The sequence below is a fragment of the Python bivittatus genome, unplaced genomic scaffold (genome assembly GCF_059951505.1).
Source record: "Python bivittatus isolate LINGU-HERP-01145 unplaced genomic scaffold, Pbiv_v1 ctg000350_np1212, whole genome shotgun sequence".
Classification (NCBI taxonomy): domain Eukaryota; kingdom Metazoa; phylum Chordata; class Lepidosauria; order Squamata; family Pythonidae; genus Python; species Python bivittatus.
Genome location: NW_028277074.1, coordinates 22,838,950 through 22,854,508, shown reverse-complemented (window position 1 = coordinate 22,854,508; position 15,559 = coordinate 22,838,950). Strand labels below are relative to the sequence as shown.

Genomic DNA, 15,559 nt, shown 5'->3' with positions numbered 1-15,559 from the left:
ACGTGGAAGGCGTTTCTGCTGCTTAGGAGTGGCGGGAGCTGGGAGGACCGGTGGGTTACCTTCAGTTCGAGATATGGAGGAGTAGCGGGGAGCCTCTCTGCTCCGTGTACTTCTAGACACAGACAGACATGGACAGAACTTCAGCGAAAAACGTTGGAAGAACGTCCTTGGAACATTCTCTTGGGCCCAGCGTTGCGTACCATCAATACGTTTTCCTCTCTATGATGAGGCCTCCCCCAGGGCGTTCATTGCCACGAAATTATGGAAACCTATGTCAGTGTTCTCGCGGAAATGCCCATAAGATTGCGACAGTGTATACTTTTGCAGCAGCTGCAGTTTTTAAAAACCTGGATTCGGTGGCTACTTCTTTTGATCTCCTGATATCTCAGTTCCCACAAAGGCCTTGGAGTAATTTTAATCGCGTTAGCGGTTCGGGTTGCAAACAAGCATGCTCGTCTCTATGGCAAGCCGTGCCTTTCTGAGATCATCATTAGTAAGCGGGGGAATGACATCATCAGTTGGTGACGATTCTCTGGCGCCCCAACGTGGGTCTGGGGGTGACTATGGAGGCGGCTGATGGAATCGTGGGTCCTTCTCCGGAGCTACTGATTTGCGGGGATCTGATGGTGGTGAGCGGCGGCACGAAGTTCTTGGCCGCTCGTTATAAAGAGACCAAGTGAGTGAAAAGGGGATGAAAGGATGGAGTTTAAATCAACCTTCACCAGCCTTCTAGTCTGTAAATTACCACTTCTATTACAGTACTGTTAACGGGATGGATACTGATTGGCACGATGGGAACTTTAGTCCAATATATTTTGAAGAAATCACATTGGTAGGGGCTAGTTTAGGTATTGTATTGGCACAGACTTGACAGTGAAAGTTTAGCAAAGATGCAAAGGTAAGGTAGTACTGAGAAAAAGAGAGAATGAAGCCTCTGATTACATCTTCCTATCAATTGTGAATACTTAGATTATGACGCTACTAACATGGAGAGAGAGCCAGTTCTAGTGCCTCCTTAGGCAAAAAGCTTGACCTTGAGCCAGTCACTCTCAGCCCTAGGAAGGAGACAATGGCAAACCATTTCCAAAAAGCATTGCCAAGAAAACCACAGGGACTTGTCCAGGCAGTCACCAGGAGTCAACAGTGACTCAGAGGCACCAAAAAAACCAAAACCCACATATGGAGAGTTTGTAAGTTTGTGAAAAAGAGTATTGTTCCTTTCCAATAATAGTAGTTATCTTCCACAAGGCTTTGATAGCCTTTACCCACAGTAAATTGCAGATTTTTCAAAGAGACATGAACTGGAAGACCTTATCCCCAGTATTTGTTGGTGGACCAACTTTACCAAGCATGATCTACCTAGGAAATTCCTGACCTGAAAGAAAAGACTTTCTGATTTAGAGGGTAGAGAAAGGCACAAAAGATTGCCTATATTTGAGTAGAATCTAACCAATAGAGAAGGCTTAATAGACCAAATGGAAATACAGGCAAGCTGTGGACAGTTTTGGCTGGTGTGGATCTTCCGGGCTGTGTGGCCATGTTCTGGAAGTTTTGTTTCCTAATGTTTCGCCAGTATCTGTGACCGGCATCTGGGCACAGAGAGAACTGCTCCTGTCTGTGCTCCTGCACTCTGAAGATGCCGGTCACAGATGCTGGCGAAACATTAGGAAACAAAACTTCCAGAACACGGCCACACAGCCCGGAAGACCCACACCAGCCATCGTATGCCGGCCGTGAAAGCCTTCGACAATACAGTGGACAGTTTTATTTGTTGTTATATTTCTACATGAAATTTTTGGGGAGGTACTTTCTTTGTCATGTCATGTATCTTTCTTAATAGACAGTGGGAATCCTTGGCTATAATGTATCTTGATTTCAGCACAGAATTTGACAAAATACCCTATGGTAATCTGATTTGTAAGACAATATAGGCTGTTGGCATATTTGTTAATTAGCTCAACAGCTTGCCTAAAAGTCATATTGAAAGTATTCATCAGTAGTCCTCATCAAAATGTAATGGGGTATCAAGTTAGATTGTAGAAGATTGATTCCTGATACTTTTCACTATTTTATTTAATTACTTGTAAGGAATGTTAGGCGCTTGACAGAGTGAGTGAGAGAGGAAATACTTAGCAAGTTTTAGATGATACAAAACTGTATGGGATAGATTATACTGTAGAAGACAAACAAAATTCAAGAAGATCTTAATAGTTTTGAGAAGTGGGTTGAAAGAGTCACTTCATGACTGAGGCAGCATATGAGCTGAAAAATAAAGTTAAAATAATAATGAAATTTACAGTTAGGAAAAAAGAAATCAAATGCACAGAAACAGGATGGGGGTTTATTTGGCTTGATAATCACATTCTGAAGAAGTATTTTGAATTATAGCTGACCACAGGTTGAATGTAAGGTTGATGAAAAGGCAAATGTAGTTTTTCTCTATATCAGTAGATATATTGCTCCACTATATTTGCATTGATCATATTCTACTTCAAGTACTACTTTCTGTTCTGAGCATCATATTTTAAGGAAGATTCAGAGAAATTGGCACAGGTGCAGAGAATGCCAACAAGTGAGATTAGGTTTTGGTTTGAAAAAAAAAGAGTAGTGCTATAGGTTGCTAATAGGTTGGAGCATGCTCTGTTTAAGAGTTCAGTCCAAGGGAGATTGCTTCCATAGGAAATATTTATTTTATGTATATTCATTTAATTGACAGCATTGATGATCTTTTCATTTATGACTGCACTACTGCAAGCAGAAAACCTCAAGAAAACCAAAGGTGAGACCCTTTAAATTCCCAGGTATATAGAATATTACTTCTACTGCCATCTCATATTAAGGAACAAATAACCATGCTAACTGGGGATAATGGGATCTATAGTTAGGCATTTCTAGGGGTACTTCTGGGGAATATGGCATTTACGTCTCTTAGATAAGCATTGTCTATACAAGGGAGAAACCTCTGCTAGTCTTTTAAAATATGTCTTTTTTTACCATGATGTCAGTTAAAATATAAAGAAGAATCAATGAATTGAAATAAATAGTAGGAAATAGCTGTTCATACTTCCCTCCTTTCTTAATTTATTACATCATCAAAGGAAGGATATTCTGCAAAATAATTTGAAGTTGTGTTTGAAATAGTTTACTCTTGAATCAAATCCTTCACATTCTTTTTCTCTTTTTAGTGAAGATGAAAAGCCACCAGGGAAAACAAATAACAATATCCTTGCCTGTGCATTTTCTTCATCAGGGAAGTACTTTGCTCTGACTGATGACAACAAACAACTAATTCTTTTCTGCACAAAGCCTTCTTGGAAATGTCTGAGTGTAAGGTATGGGAAGGAAAATGCTTTAGAATAAAGATTTTTCATCTAAATATTAACAACAGAAATTACCATTATGCATCCTTTCCTCAGAGAGCCAGTTTGGTGTAGTGGTTAAGTCATCAGGCTAGACACCGGGAGACCATAAGTTCTAGTCCTGCCTTAGGCTTGAAGCCAGCTGAGTGACCCTGGCCCAGTTGCTCTCTCTCAGCCCTAGGAAGAAGGAAATGGCAAACTATTTCTGAAAATCTTGCCAAGAAAACTTCAAGGACTAGTCCAGGCAGTTGCCAGGAGTCAAGGCTGACTCAGAGGCACACACACATTAAAAAAATGCTTTCCTTACCTTGTTATATAAATTTTATCTTTCTGCTTGGATTTGTTTCTTAGCTTTATTGTTGTGTTTTATGTTTCTGTTGTCAACTGCAGCTGAAGAACAGCCTAGAAATATTTTTGTGTTGCTCTGCAAGTTTCTTTGGAAAAGCCAACAGCTTCAAAATCACTTTTCATGACATTGGCAAGTCCCACAAACCATAGACAAGCCTCACATACTTGTGATGCAAGTTCTTTATTGTGAACCTAATACAGTTGCTTCCAAGCTGATATCTTTTGGATATGTTTCCCAACCATCTTTAGAATTCTAAGAGATAATGCGAGTTACAGATTTGTTATGTTTTTGCTGAAGATATTGTCTTGTTAGGTTCTGAAGTTCAAAGATGATTGGACCTTAATTATGTCAATTCTTTTTTTCAGACCTGTTATGAGAAGATGTACTTCCCTGATAATAACAGCTGCAGAAGACAAGATTCTGGTTGCTGACAAATCTGGCGATGTGTATTCTTATTCAATAATAGAACCAAAAAATGCAGGAACAGTTGAGCTTGGACACTTGTCTCTCCTGTTGGATTTGGTACACATGAGTTTTTAGTAGATCCTTCCAATAATACTTTGATTAAAGACTATCATTACATTTATAATCTGCTTTCTGTCTTGAGATCTCAAGGTAGTATTCATGGTAATTTGTCCTAATTTTTTCTCTCTCAGAATCACCCCTATTAGGTAGCTTGGGCTGAGAGATAGTGAGTACTTCATAGTTATCTAGTGGGCTCAATTTTGTCAATAAAACTAAAAAAGTAGAAGTAAGTTTTTCAGTGTATTAATAATAATTAAGACAAATGTGTATCTATATAAGCAGCCTTGTAAAATGCTATAGACTAGCAACATTTGATGATTTCTCCCACCCTGTCTCAGATTATCAACTTGAAGCCAAACAAATGATGTGGTTGGTGGGTGGATGACTATGCCTGAACACATGGGATTGTGGGTTATTTCTATTGATCTGTATTATATCATTAGGCATTGAGTCCTGATGACCAGTATATCGTAACAGCTGATCGAGATGAGAAGATCCGAGTTAGCTTGACTAAAGCACCGCATGTAATAGTGTCCTTCTGCCTTGGTCACAGAGAGTAAGTGTTGCCAAAAACCTGTTTTCAGTGTGATTAAAAAGGAGCACCTCCTCTTTGCAAAACTGACATAAGGAAACAACAAGAAGGAAGTGATATTTAAGCTCAAGCTTCATAACAGCTAGCTTTCTAATCACTATCTTGGGATCAGTAATTCTGTATACTTAAGAAAAATCATAATGTTCAATTTCTTGGAGGTTTTTCAGGAATCCATTCTAGCTCTGACTCTGGAAAAAAGAAATGAGTTGGATGCTGAGGAATCCAGATTTTCAGAAAAGCATATGTTGCTGTTGTCACAGATTACTTCAAAATGTAGCCAAGACACCACCCATTAGAACATTCCCTAACATAAGAAAGCATTTGTTAATAATATAAGAGTATTTCAGAGAATTGTTTCTTTTGTGTGTGTGTGTGTGTGTGTGCGCGCGCGCGCATTCTTCTTCTTTCCCCACAAGTGCTAATTTTTGGTGAGCAGATGGTCTTAGTCCCCAAAGAAGGATAAGAATTGAGACTTCTCATCCTTTCCGAAAGGACCTAGATTCAAGTGAGGTTTGCTGATTTTGTAAGATGATTCATGTCAATGTATCTCCAATGTGCTTCCCTTATTGGGTAAATTCACAATAGAGTAAGCATTTGTTTCTAAAATGTCTTCAGTGCATTCACCATTTTTTTCATAGCTTGGGGGTTTGATTTCTCTAATCTGCTTAGTTTCTCACTTCACTTTATTGTCATATCCATCCGGATAGTGTTGATATCTGAAGTAACAACTTAATTTCTACTGGTAATAAATTAGTAGCCTTAATGTTCAAAGAAACACTTCACTAAGAAGTTGCTACTTACAGCTATCATATACAAATCTATACTAGTATGATACTTGAAGTCCAGCAGTTCAGCATGATCATGAAATAAAATGGAAGTCTGCTATTCAATTTATAGTTTTATATCCCCCTTATTTTAGTTCTTTCTCTTATTTCTCATTGTCATGTAAAAATTGAAGATGAGAGTTTATTTTGGGAAACTGAATAGATTGCTTGACTTTTTTTTTAAGCTGTTTTATTAAAAAAGAGAAAAATTAATTAGGGTAAACTTTTTCATATGCGGATTTTTCTTGATATACAAGGTAAGATATCAGTCTAGGTACAAAATTTCTTGCATAGCTATAGGCACATAGAATTTTACTCTTTATTGCTTTTGTTTCAATTTATTTTTTTCTCTCTCTAGATTTGTCAGCAGAATAGTGGTTATCCCAAACTTTCCTGATCTTCTTTTATCAGCTTCCGGGGTATGTAAATTATCTCCTGGGGTTTGTAAATTATCTGGGACTCTGTGAATCTAGAATTTTAATAAGTTGCTTATGAAAATGTATTTTCTTGTAATAAGTAAAATATTGTAATTTCTCTTGCTTTCTCTCATGTTTTGGGCTGAAACATGAAGCATCATTAAGACTGCAGGGAATCACTCTCCCATATGTTTTAGACCACATGATTCATTATTAATATCTAGTTATACCGAAGTATAAAATACAACAGTGTGTTCTTAGAAGTCATTGCTGTATGTATGTGAGACGTTGTATATGTATCTAAGATGGCTTTTAAACCTCTGACTGAATTCATAATTGTGCTAAGTCATAATGTGGTTTGTTTGCTCATCAAATTGTGTTAATGCACATCAGGATGATTTACACACCATGACTTATGCTTAAAGTTAGGTGTAGACTCAGCCATTATAGCTTGTTTAACCAATCATAGTTAAAGGAATCATAACTTAGTATGATACAAACTTTGTGTGTATGTATGAGAGAGAAGGTCTCTGTGAAATTAATAACTCCTTTTCTTTGGCAAAAATAATTAGCCCCGCTCTTGAACTTCCTTAGGATGGTACGTTGAGGCTCTGGAAATATAAAAGTGGGAAAGAACTACATTGCTTTCAGTTGAATCATTTGAATATATATGAAGCCACTAAGAATGAGAAGGTAATTGTCTTTTATGTGGACATTTTCTATAACATAGTTTGTACCTTTCCATTTTTACTTGCTTTTTTACACTGGTTGTACTTGTCTGTTTGAATGAATTTATTGAACTGTGATGAAGTTGAGAGCAAGTTTATGCTACTGAAAGTCACCTCTTGATTCTATAAAATAGAGGTTTCTTGGTAAATAACATTCTGTTATTCTGAGAAGTAGCTATCTTAGAGTATAATCATTTCACAATATTAGAACACTAATATTTAAAACTGTTTAGAAGTGTCTCTTCTTCATGTTACTGGAGGCTTACCTTAATTTTTTACTACTAATTTTACATGAATTCTGTTGAGTTGATCCTAGAGAGGATAGTCTGACAGTGTTTTGTCTGGGTAATGCTAAATTGAGAGTTATCTGCATGGACAGATACACATATCCTCTCTCTGCAGTACTGAGCATTATAATGTATACCTCTACCATGTAGACAGATGTGTGCTGATATTCTAAAAATTGTAACTAAACAATTGGGCGTGCCTTAGTGGTTGCACTGATTCTGGAAGTCAGGGACATTTTCTTTTTTGCATACTAACTATCCATCCAACTCCTGCCCACTTAGATGTTTTGTCTTCTTTATTTTCCTGTGTTTGCTCAGAACAAAAGTGAAGATAGGCTGAGTAAAAGACAGCTTGTCTGTGTTATAGAAAACCTGATGTGTTTTTGGTCCCCACCTCTGATTTGGAGTAAGACCTTGAACTCTGTTAAAAAGGTTTCTTCTCCTGCTGTTCTTCTATTTCTTTCTACCTCTTCCTACAGAAAAAGATTTTCAGTTCTTGCAGATTATGATTACATTTCTTTTCCTCCTCAGAAATATGCAGTCTCAAGAATAGCTTATTGTTGTGAAGGAAATTACACTGCCATTTTATATGACTGGTAAGGGGAAAAAAAATAAAATTCCTGTAGAGGTAGCAGACAATTACATTAGTTCATTACAAGTCAAGTTTATATTTATTGTGGAATCAACTGATTAAATGTCTTAGGATGTGGCTCTGTGCACGGTGATGTTATTTTACAGGAAGATTATGAAACATGTTTGAATTAATGGAATATAATAAGGGTTTATAGTAGATTTCTAATGAATGCTCACATTGTGAAGTTACTTCTGCTGACAGTGTGTTCATGGCAGATCATGGAAACTATTTCTTGAAACATTGGGAATTCCTTCAGGTGGCCATATTGCATGTACCAGCCTACAGTAGGAGAGAATATATCTAATTTAATCTGTTTGTGAAGAGTGGCAGCATGTGATAGCATTTTATACACAGCTTTTAAAATTCAATTCTATATCTATTTACTTAGGAATAAGCCCTAATAAGTTCAGTGGGAGTTACTTCTGATTAGATGTGAACCAGTCTATACTATACTTGATGTACCATTTATTTATTTATTTATTTATTTATTTATTCATTCATTCATTCATTCATTCATTCATTCATTCATTCATTCATTCAATTTCTCCCCCGCCTGTCTCCCCCCAATGGGGGAACTCTAGGCAACTCACACAGAACATTAAAAGCATAAATATATATAAATGCATAAAACATCAATTTAAAAACATTTCTAAAAAAGGGAAAGGAGAGTCCAAGAAAATGAAAAATCTGGGGCTGAAGACAGGAGGCCTCCCCATACCTCCCCATTTTGTTTACCTCATGAGAGTAATTTTGATGTAGGAAACCTGATGTGTAAAAGTAACATGCCAACTAATGTTGGTTGCTTCTAAAAGTATTTCTGCAGTATCCATCTTCCAGTTTGATGCCAGTGCTCAGAAGCTAACTTTTAAACAGCATATAACCTTGAACCACAAAGGTTGGGATGTTGCATTTGAGGAAACCGGTGGACTCTGGGTACTGCAGGAGAATCAGCAAATACCTCTTCTGTTCTACCAGCCTGAGGATGGACAGTGGCAGGTGAGAGAATTTTTATGATCACAGACTGCTACGTGTGTTTTTAATTCTGTGGTATCTGGCAAAGGACTCTGGGCCACTGCTGAATTTCTTTGGTTGGGATACTGTGCATTTCTGTATTAGAATACTTCAGCTCTTCAGCTTTCAATGATTCTTCTATGGTGCTGGGTTTTTTTGTTTTTGTTTTTGTTGTTTGTTTTTTGCTAGTTCTAAACATTTCCTAAGAAAATATAATTCAATATAGTTCCCTCAGATTAAAATTTAGAATATTGTTAGGCAATATGTAATTGAACATTAGGGAGTGGGATATAGCAGCTCAGTTCTAATCACAACTAAATCTGACATATTTTATATATATAAAAAGAGAATTTATGTCAGCTGGTTTGATTGGCGCCTTGTCAGAGGAATGTTTTTCCTTTAGACACTAAATCTGTTTATTACAGCATGTAATAAAAAGTATGGGTATATGATATTGAGTGTTCTTTGGCGTGGTATGTATTTGATACATACTGTTTTGTATTGCAAATGCAAGGGCTGCTTGCTGTCTGCCATGTCCCAGTTTTGTGGAAAATTTAGAGTAATCACTAGGCTGATTAGATTGAATTATCTTCCATCTGACTCAAAAGGAGGTTCTTTTTGTTGTTGTTTATCAGAAAAAAGACCAGAAGCACAGTGAAGCTTCTTCCTCACATCTGTCCTGCCATTTTGTTGGCAGCAGGGGTTTTGGTTTGTCAGAATATGCTACCTTGGTTTGAAGACTTCTTGGTTAAAAAGAAAATGAGGAGGGGTGTAGCAGTTCTCTCTGTGTGTATGTAGATATAAAACAAGTGTATTGTGGGTCAGTACACAGCAGTCTAAACTCAAAAACTAGACCTGTTGATAAGGAAACAGAAGTACTGACCTAATTTGTTTATTTTTCTTCTAAAAGTATAAGTGGAATATCTTCTTTGTTGCTGTATACCTTCATGAAGAAGTGGAAATGGGTCATGCAAAACAAAAGATTATGGGAGCTGTTCTCAGTACAAGCCAGCTTGTATGAAAAGCCCCCTGCTTCCTATGAAATTTTCAAAAGCTACTGTTCTTTTCTTTCAGCCTGTTATTGACAAGAAAGAATTGGTGAAAATATCAAAGTACGTACGTGACCATTGGACAGTGTTTGAAGGTAGGAAAGATGAGTTTAACAGGCCAAGCAAATGCTTTACATTGAGGGTCAGATTAAGATTTGGAGAATCCATCCCTGAAGTTCCATAAAAGCTGACTTTAGTTTTAGCTTTGGTTTCTGCATGAGCATTGGCTCTTGGAGGTGGGAGGAGTTATCTGGAAGCCTCATTGCTCTAAGCCATAGGGATCAGGTGTCAAATGTCCAACTTACTGATACCACAGAAGAGCAGCTGAATGACATGAGAACACAATGGAATGGTTCCCACCTACTTACCCTCACCCTGGTAATAAGTAGAGAGCTGTGCACAGTTCTTCTGTATTGGCAGATGAGGAAAGGGGACTATTAAGATGACAGTGATTATTGCAGATAATTAACATCAGAGAGCTGGTTAATGAGTCCTAATTAGTGTCTACCCCTATGGAAATGGTGGTTGCTATATCTTTTTGTTGCCAGCATTTTAATAGCTCTTTTTCCTCTCCTCCCCTTCATCAGAGGAACAAAGTATCTCTTCTGCTGTAGCATGTTGAAGATGGGTAAGGTGGGTGGGAATGAATATTTTGACCGTTTTTTAGAACTGTTCCTGGAATCAAAAATCTACCACAGACTTAATTTTGTGCAGTCAAATGGAAAGATTAATAGATATGCAGAGGTGATCATTATCTTCTTTGCTGAAGTAGATAAGTATTGCAGTCCTAACGATAGCTGTTTTTACTTCTGCACAGTTGCTGAGTAAAGTACCAGCTAATGTCATCCTTAAATTCATCTTGTTGGCTAAATTTGTATTGTATAATGCTTACCATAACTCCTAATTATCTTAATGGGTAAGGATCTTTGCCAGAATGACAAGTGCACTCCTGTGACATTGTTGGTCAATGAGGAACCAAACAATTTCTCAACTTAATTGTAGCATGTACCAACAATAAACATGGGAACAAAGAAGAAATGGTCATAGTATATTGATCAGTTTCTGATCTTTCATAGTTGAACAATAATTCTTCCAAGCAAAGGTGAACAACCTATTTGAGGCACAGTGCCACACTTAGTGTTTTAGGAGAGGCTGAGGCAGCCAGGTTAAGTGGGTCCACAACATTTATATCAGTAGAACTTGGTTTGGGCATAGTTTGAGAGATGTCTTTGATTTTTAAACCATGATGTGCTTATTGTAAGGGTTTGCATTATAGTTTTCATTGCTGCTTCTTTTAAAATGGCATGAATTTTTGTCGGTTTTCAGCAAAGCTGCAACGAGGGAATATTTAGGCTATGTATGACTCAGGTTGCAGGTTAATCATTCCTCATCAGCCTTGCTCTAAAGGAACCAGAGATGTATTGCTTTTTCTAAAAAGTAGATTGTTAATAGCCACTGATAACCACTGCCTCTACCATTGTCCTCACGGGCATTTGCAGAGGGTAAATAACATAATATATGCCATTATGCAAATAACGTACATTATGTAATTTGTCACTGATGTAAATTACATAATTCGTGCCCTTAGCACAACAATATCATGATGCATGTGATGTCATAGTGGCTTCTACTGGACACCTCTCCCCATCCTTTGTATATTAGAGTTTGTCCGTCTTCTCCCTTTTATGTTCCTTAGTTAACTAATCTGATCTATCCTCCTCTTTCCTTGACAAGTGACTGGGAGGATCAGCTACATTAATAGTGCACTGCAGCAAGTAGAAGAGCAAGACATTTGGAAAGTGACTTGTCCAAATGTGGTTACTTGTTCTCTTACTTATAGTTCAGACGTGCTTAACATTAACCAGCATGGGCTAAAGTTATACTTGTCATAAAGCAATGGGATGGAAGCAATTTAGCTAAGCTGATAGAATGATTACTGCTAGATGTCATATGTGGGAAAAGAGGAACCCACAACTTTGCCTAGCCAAAGTTGGAATAGCTTTTCTCTCTCCCTGGTGGAAGATGGGGAGTCTAGGTATTGCATGTTATGCAGGTTATAAGGACTTAAGTCTCTGTTCTCATCTTAGGCATGAAAAAGGCCCCTGCTTATAAAGTTAATGTATACTAACTTGCCAGGCGCTATAGAGTAACTGTTAAATTCCCAATTTACTCTACCTTATGCAGGTGCTATGGACAAAGAGAGCTGCTTCCAAAATCTCTACAAGGCTTCTTTTGATAATATGTCCATTTATCTAAAAAAGAAAGAAGAAAGACTTCAGAAGCAGAAAAATAAGAGGAAAGATCCACAATACGAATCAAGTGAACAGACCAAAAAGGTCAGAATTGGAATGCTGCCCTGACGATGCTCAGTGCTGTGACATCTCTGGCTTTGGAAGAAGCTGAACAGAAAACGGAATCTCTTCCTTGGGCACAACAGAAAATAAATCTGCTTGATGATTAGTGTCAATATAACTCACCCTTGACAAATGGCAAAAGAAGTAACCTGATTATCAAGCCACATACCAGTGCCTTTAAATAACTTGTTTCTAACTATATGACTTAAATGTTGCTTGAATGACAATGTTGGAATTAATACCTAGAAAAAGAATCATAACAAAGAACTTCCTCCGAATCCAGTTGATCAGACTTTCTTCCTGAGTATGCTTTCTCACAATATCATTGTCAAACTGACCATTGCAGGTTCAAAATCATTGCAAAGCGGACAGCTTCTACCCACCCCTCTTTGTCTATTTGTCCCAAAGCTGAGGCAATATATATTGTATAGTTATATGAGAAAGGAGCTGGCTTATTGATGTGGTTCATGGCCAAGCCCAATTATCCTTAGAATTTTGTATCTGAAGATTTTGTAGAGTTTACCCATAGAAACAATTAGAAGGAGACCTGTAAAAATGGCTCTGCATAACTCCAATTGTCCTTAATCCATTTAAATAGGTAGAAACACAAGTGAAGTGAAGGTAGCATATGATAGCTGTAATATTACAATAAGTGGTGTCTGCAGCAAGCCCCAGTGATGCAAAAATGGCATGTATTTAATGACTTCATGACACAAATCCTGCCTTTAAGTACTGACATCCTAACATCTGACACAAGAACCTAAGTAGCAATATTTGTGTCATGACACATGTTTATTTTGATTGGCACTGTGATTATTAAGTTGACCTCTTTAACAGTAAAGGAGTAATAAAAAGCATATTTATGGAACATCTGTTTTGGATTTATTCAGCCAACTTGAAGATCTTTCAATTTTTTTTCAGTCCAAAGCTAGTAATTTGATGTTAATAAATTAAACTGCAGTACTTGAATAGTTTTTGATCATCGTTAAAATATCTCACTGAGTTTGTCTTACATGTGGTAGCAGTTTGAATGCACTTGATCAGGATCTTGTGTGTTTAAATCTCAATTATTTATATCAATCGTAAGATTTTGATGATTGTAGATATCACCCCAGTTTCCTTCCCAGTTATTTTGCATAAAGAAAATTACTTAAACTGAATTTGAAATAATTGTACAGATTATGACCATGCAAAGAACAAAGCCATACATTTTGATGCATGTCCAATAGACAGAATTTTTATCCACATGAGGCAGGTTCCAGAGAATCCATGTATTCTTTCTTTTCTTTTTTTTTAATGTGGTGCCCAGGTTAGGTAATTTAGTATAGCTAGTTTTGTTGGGGTTAGTTTGATAGATGCTATGTCAGGATTTTGTTTTAGGGATGAATTGGTTGTTAGTAGAAAGTGAGAGAAGGATTGTGGATGGTGAAAGTGTTAGATGTAAATGAATTGATGCAGGAATGGATGGAACTGAGTGTGTTGGAAGTAGTTGAAGTGGTAGGATGAGGAAAGTTTGTATCAGAGTGGAGAGATGCTTACTGAATGCAGACCTAGAACTGGAAAAGAGATTGAATAATAAAGCTTTGGACAGTGGCAGAAGCATTAGTAGCAGCTGAGCTGCACTTGTGTCACCTTTTACACAGAAAGTTATGAGAGAATTAAGAGAATGTGGCCATTAAAAAGTAGTATGTGATGTACAAGCCACAACTGGGTTTTAAAACTGGGAGAAACAGCAGCAGAGCCAGAAATTTTTGATCAATTGATACAAAGAATGCCTCGTGGAGAGTGAAGAAGTGTGAGCTGGTACAAGCAGCACTCACTCAAGATTGAAGTGAGTGAACAACAGATCCAGAGGAAGCAAGATTGGACTGCTAAGGATTTATTAGATGCATACCTTGGTAGAGTGTTGAAGAAGGTGCCCTCTTGTCGTAAGAGAACAGGAGGATGAGAAATCCAGTCAATTACAGTAGTGCACACTGGAGTTTTTGAAGCTAGGCAGTGGCCTCACCACCACAGCTTTCATCTGTGGATCCAGCAAAATGCAAGTCCGAGACAACCCCAATGTTACAGAACACTTCTTTCAGGGAAAGCATGATCCTATCCAGAATAATTATTGGGAGTGAAGTTACCAGATAGCCCAGTTGTTTACAGATGAACAGCAACTCTGTCCTGTTTCTCCTCTAACACTAGTTCAGAATTTCCCTCTTGTATGAGTTTTGGTAATAGATTTGTGGATAAATCCATGAGATAAATGAATTTTTTAAAAAAAGTTGATGATTTCTACTCACAAGTTGTTCCTTATTAAGTAGAAATTGATTTTCAATCTGATTGTGTATTTTTACAATCCCTTTAACCAAACAACCAGCATTACAGTAAAAAAAGCTATTATTATTTTAACAACATTGCACTTATATTTATGAAATGTTTCTTATAAATGCATTTCCAAAGGTTTACAGTTTTTTTTTTAATGAAAAACACAATAGTGTATAAAGCAATATATTTGTACTTCAGTGATTTTCACTTTTTTTTATGATTAGGTCAGTAGTTGGTGGTCATCTCAGTAAACACAAAATTGCAAAATAGCAGATAGTGAGCTGGTTAAAGGCATATAAACTTGCATGTTTTTTTTTAAAAACAATCTGTCTTAGAAAATGGATGATGATAGAAAACCATTTAGTTCACTCTGAAGATCTGGTGACAACCTAACTGGCTGGAAAAAATAATAGATTTAATAGTAATACAAAATGTATTACTGTAAATATTCTTTTTAACTCCTTATAAAATTGAATTCTTGGTTGCTCTTCAATCACTGCATCTTTTAAGGATCCTATTCATGTTTCACTTTATTTATTGTCATACTCAACATGCAGTCTCTCAAAGACTTTAAAACTGCCATTGAAAATCTATTGATTTGAAGTCTTTTTCCCTTGTTTAGCCCAAGCATTTCAGTAAAACATTTTCAAACTTAGTTTGCTCAGCAATTTCTCCTGTGAAGATTCTTAAAGCAGTGGCATCTTTTCTCAAAATCTGAAAAAGGTATGGCTGCTTTAACTGAATAGCAAAGAGGTGTTGCCTTCATGAGAGGACCAAAGCATTTCTTGGAATCATTTTCAAAGTGTGTGTAGCCTAAATACATAACTACTTGTATCTGAAGGTGTCTTTTACAAATGGAAAGGGTCTTGCAATAATTATTTGAGTCCTAGCAATTAGGGCTCGCTTTCCTATAGGATGTATCCCATCTGTAGACATTCAATTGCTTAACCTTCTCATACATTGTGTGGTAGCTCTCGATCCTTGGTGTGCAAAGTTCTTTCTTTGTGTTTGCCCATCTGTTCATATCATAACAGTTCATTGTATAGCACTAATGAATGTTTTTTGCTCTTCCTTTTTTGGATTCAACCCTGTGACTAAACCAGATGTGACCGTGGTAT

At 37.0% G+C, this 15,559-nt stretch overlaps 1 protein-coding gene across 2 annotated transcripts; it reads left to right on the top strand.

Annotated features, from left to right (window-relative positions):
- Positions 1-47: 47 nt before the first annotated feature.
- WDR4 (WDR4 tRNA N7-guanosine methyltransferase non-catalytic subunit) lies at positions 48-13,064 on the top strand. 2 transcript variants are annotated; one of them, XM_007434818.3, is made up of 11 exons: positions 48-676; positions 2,717-2,779; positions 3,186-3,332; positions 4,074-4,230; positions 4,677-4,789; positions 6,008-6,068; positions 6,660-6,758; positions 7,612-7,676; positions 8,527-8,710; positions 9,800-9,869; positions 11,959-13,064. In XM_007434818.3, the coding sequence occupies exons 1-11, from the start codon at positions 564-566 to the stop codon at positions 12,132-12,134; spliced, it is 1,248 nt and encodes a 415-aa protein (XP_007434880.2). In that variant the 5' UTR covers positions 48-563; the 3' UTR covers positions 12,135-13,064. The 2 variants fall into 2 exon arrangements, with proteins under 2 accessions (XP_007434880.2, XP_007434881.1); XM_007434819.4 differs by having other exon boundaries at positions 603-676; positions 3,251-3,332.
- Positions 13,065-15,559: the final 2,495 nt, after the last annotated feature.

Excerpts from the sequence above, each read along its gene's own strand:
- WDR4 (XM_007434818.3), top strand. The coding sequence starts at position 564 with ATGGAGGCGGCTGATGGAATCGTGGGTCCTTCTCCGGAGCTACTGATT. Across the intron at positions 677-2,716 it reads GCTCGTTATAAAGAGACCAA|CATTGATGATCTTTTCATTT; the intron begins GTGAGTGAAAAG and ends TTTAATTGACAG. Across the intron at positions 4,790-6,007 it reads TTCTGCCTTGGTCACAGAGA|ATTTGTCAGCAGAATAGTGG; the intron begins GTAAGTGTTGCC and ends TTCTCTCTCTAG.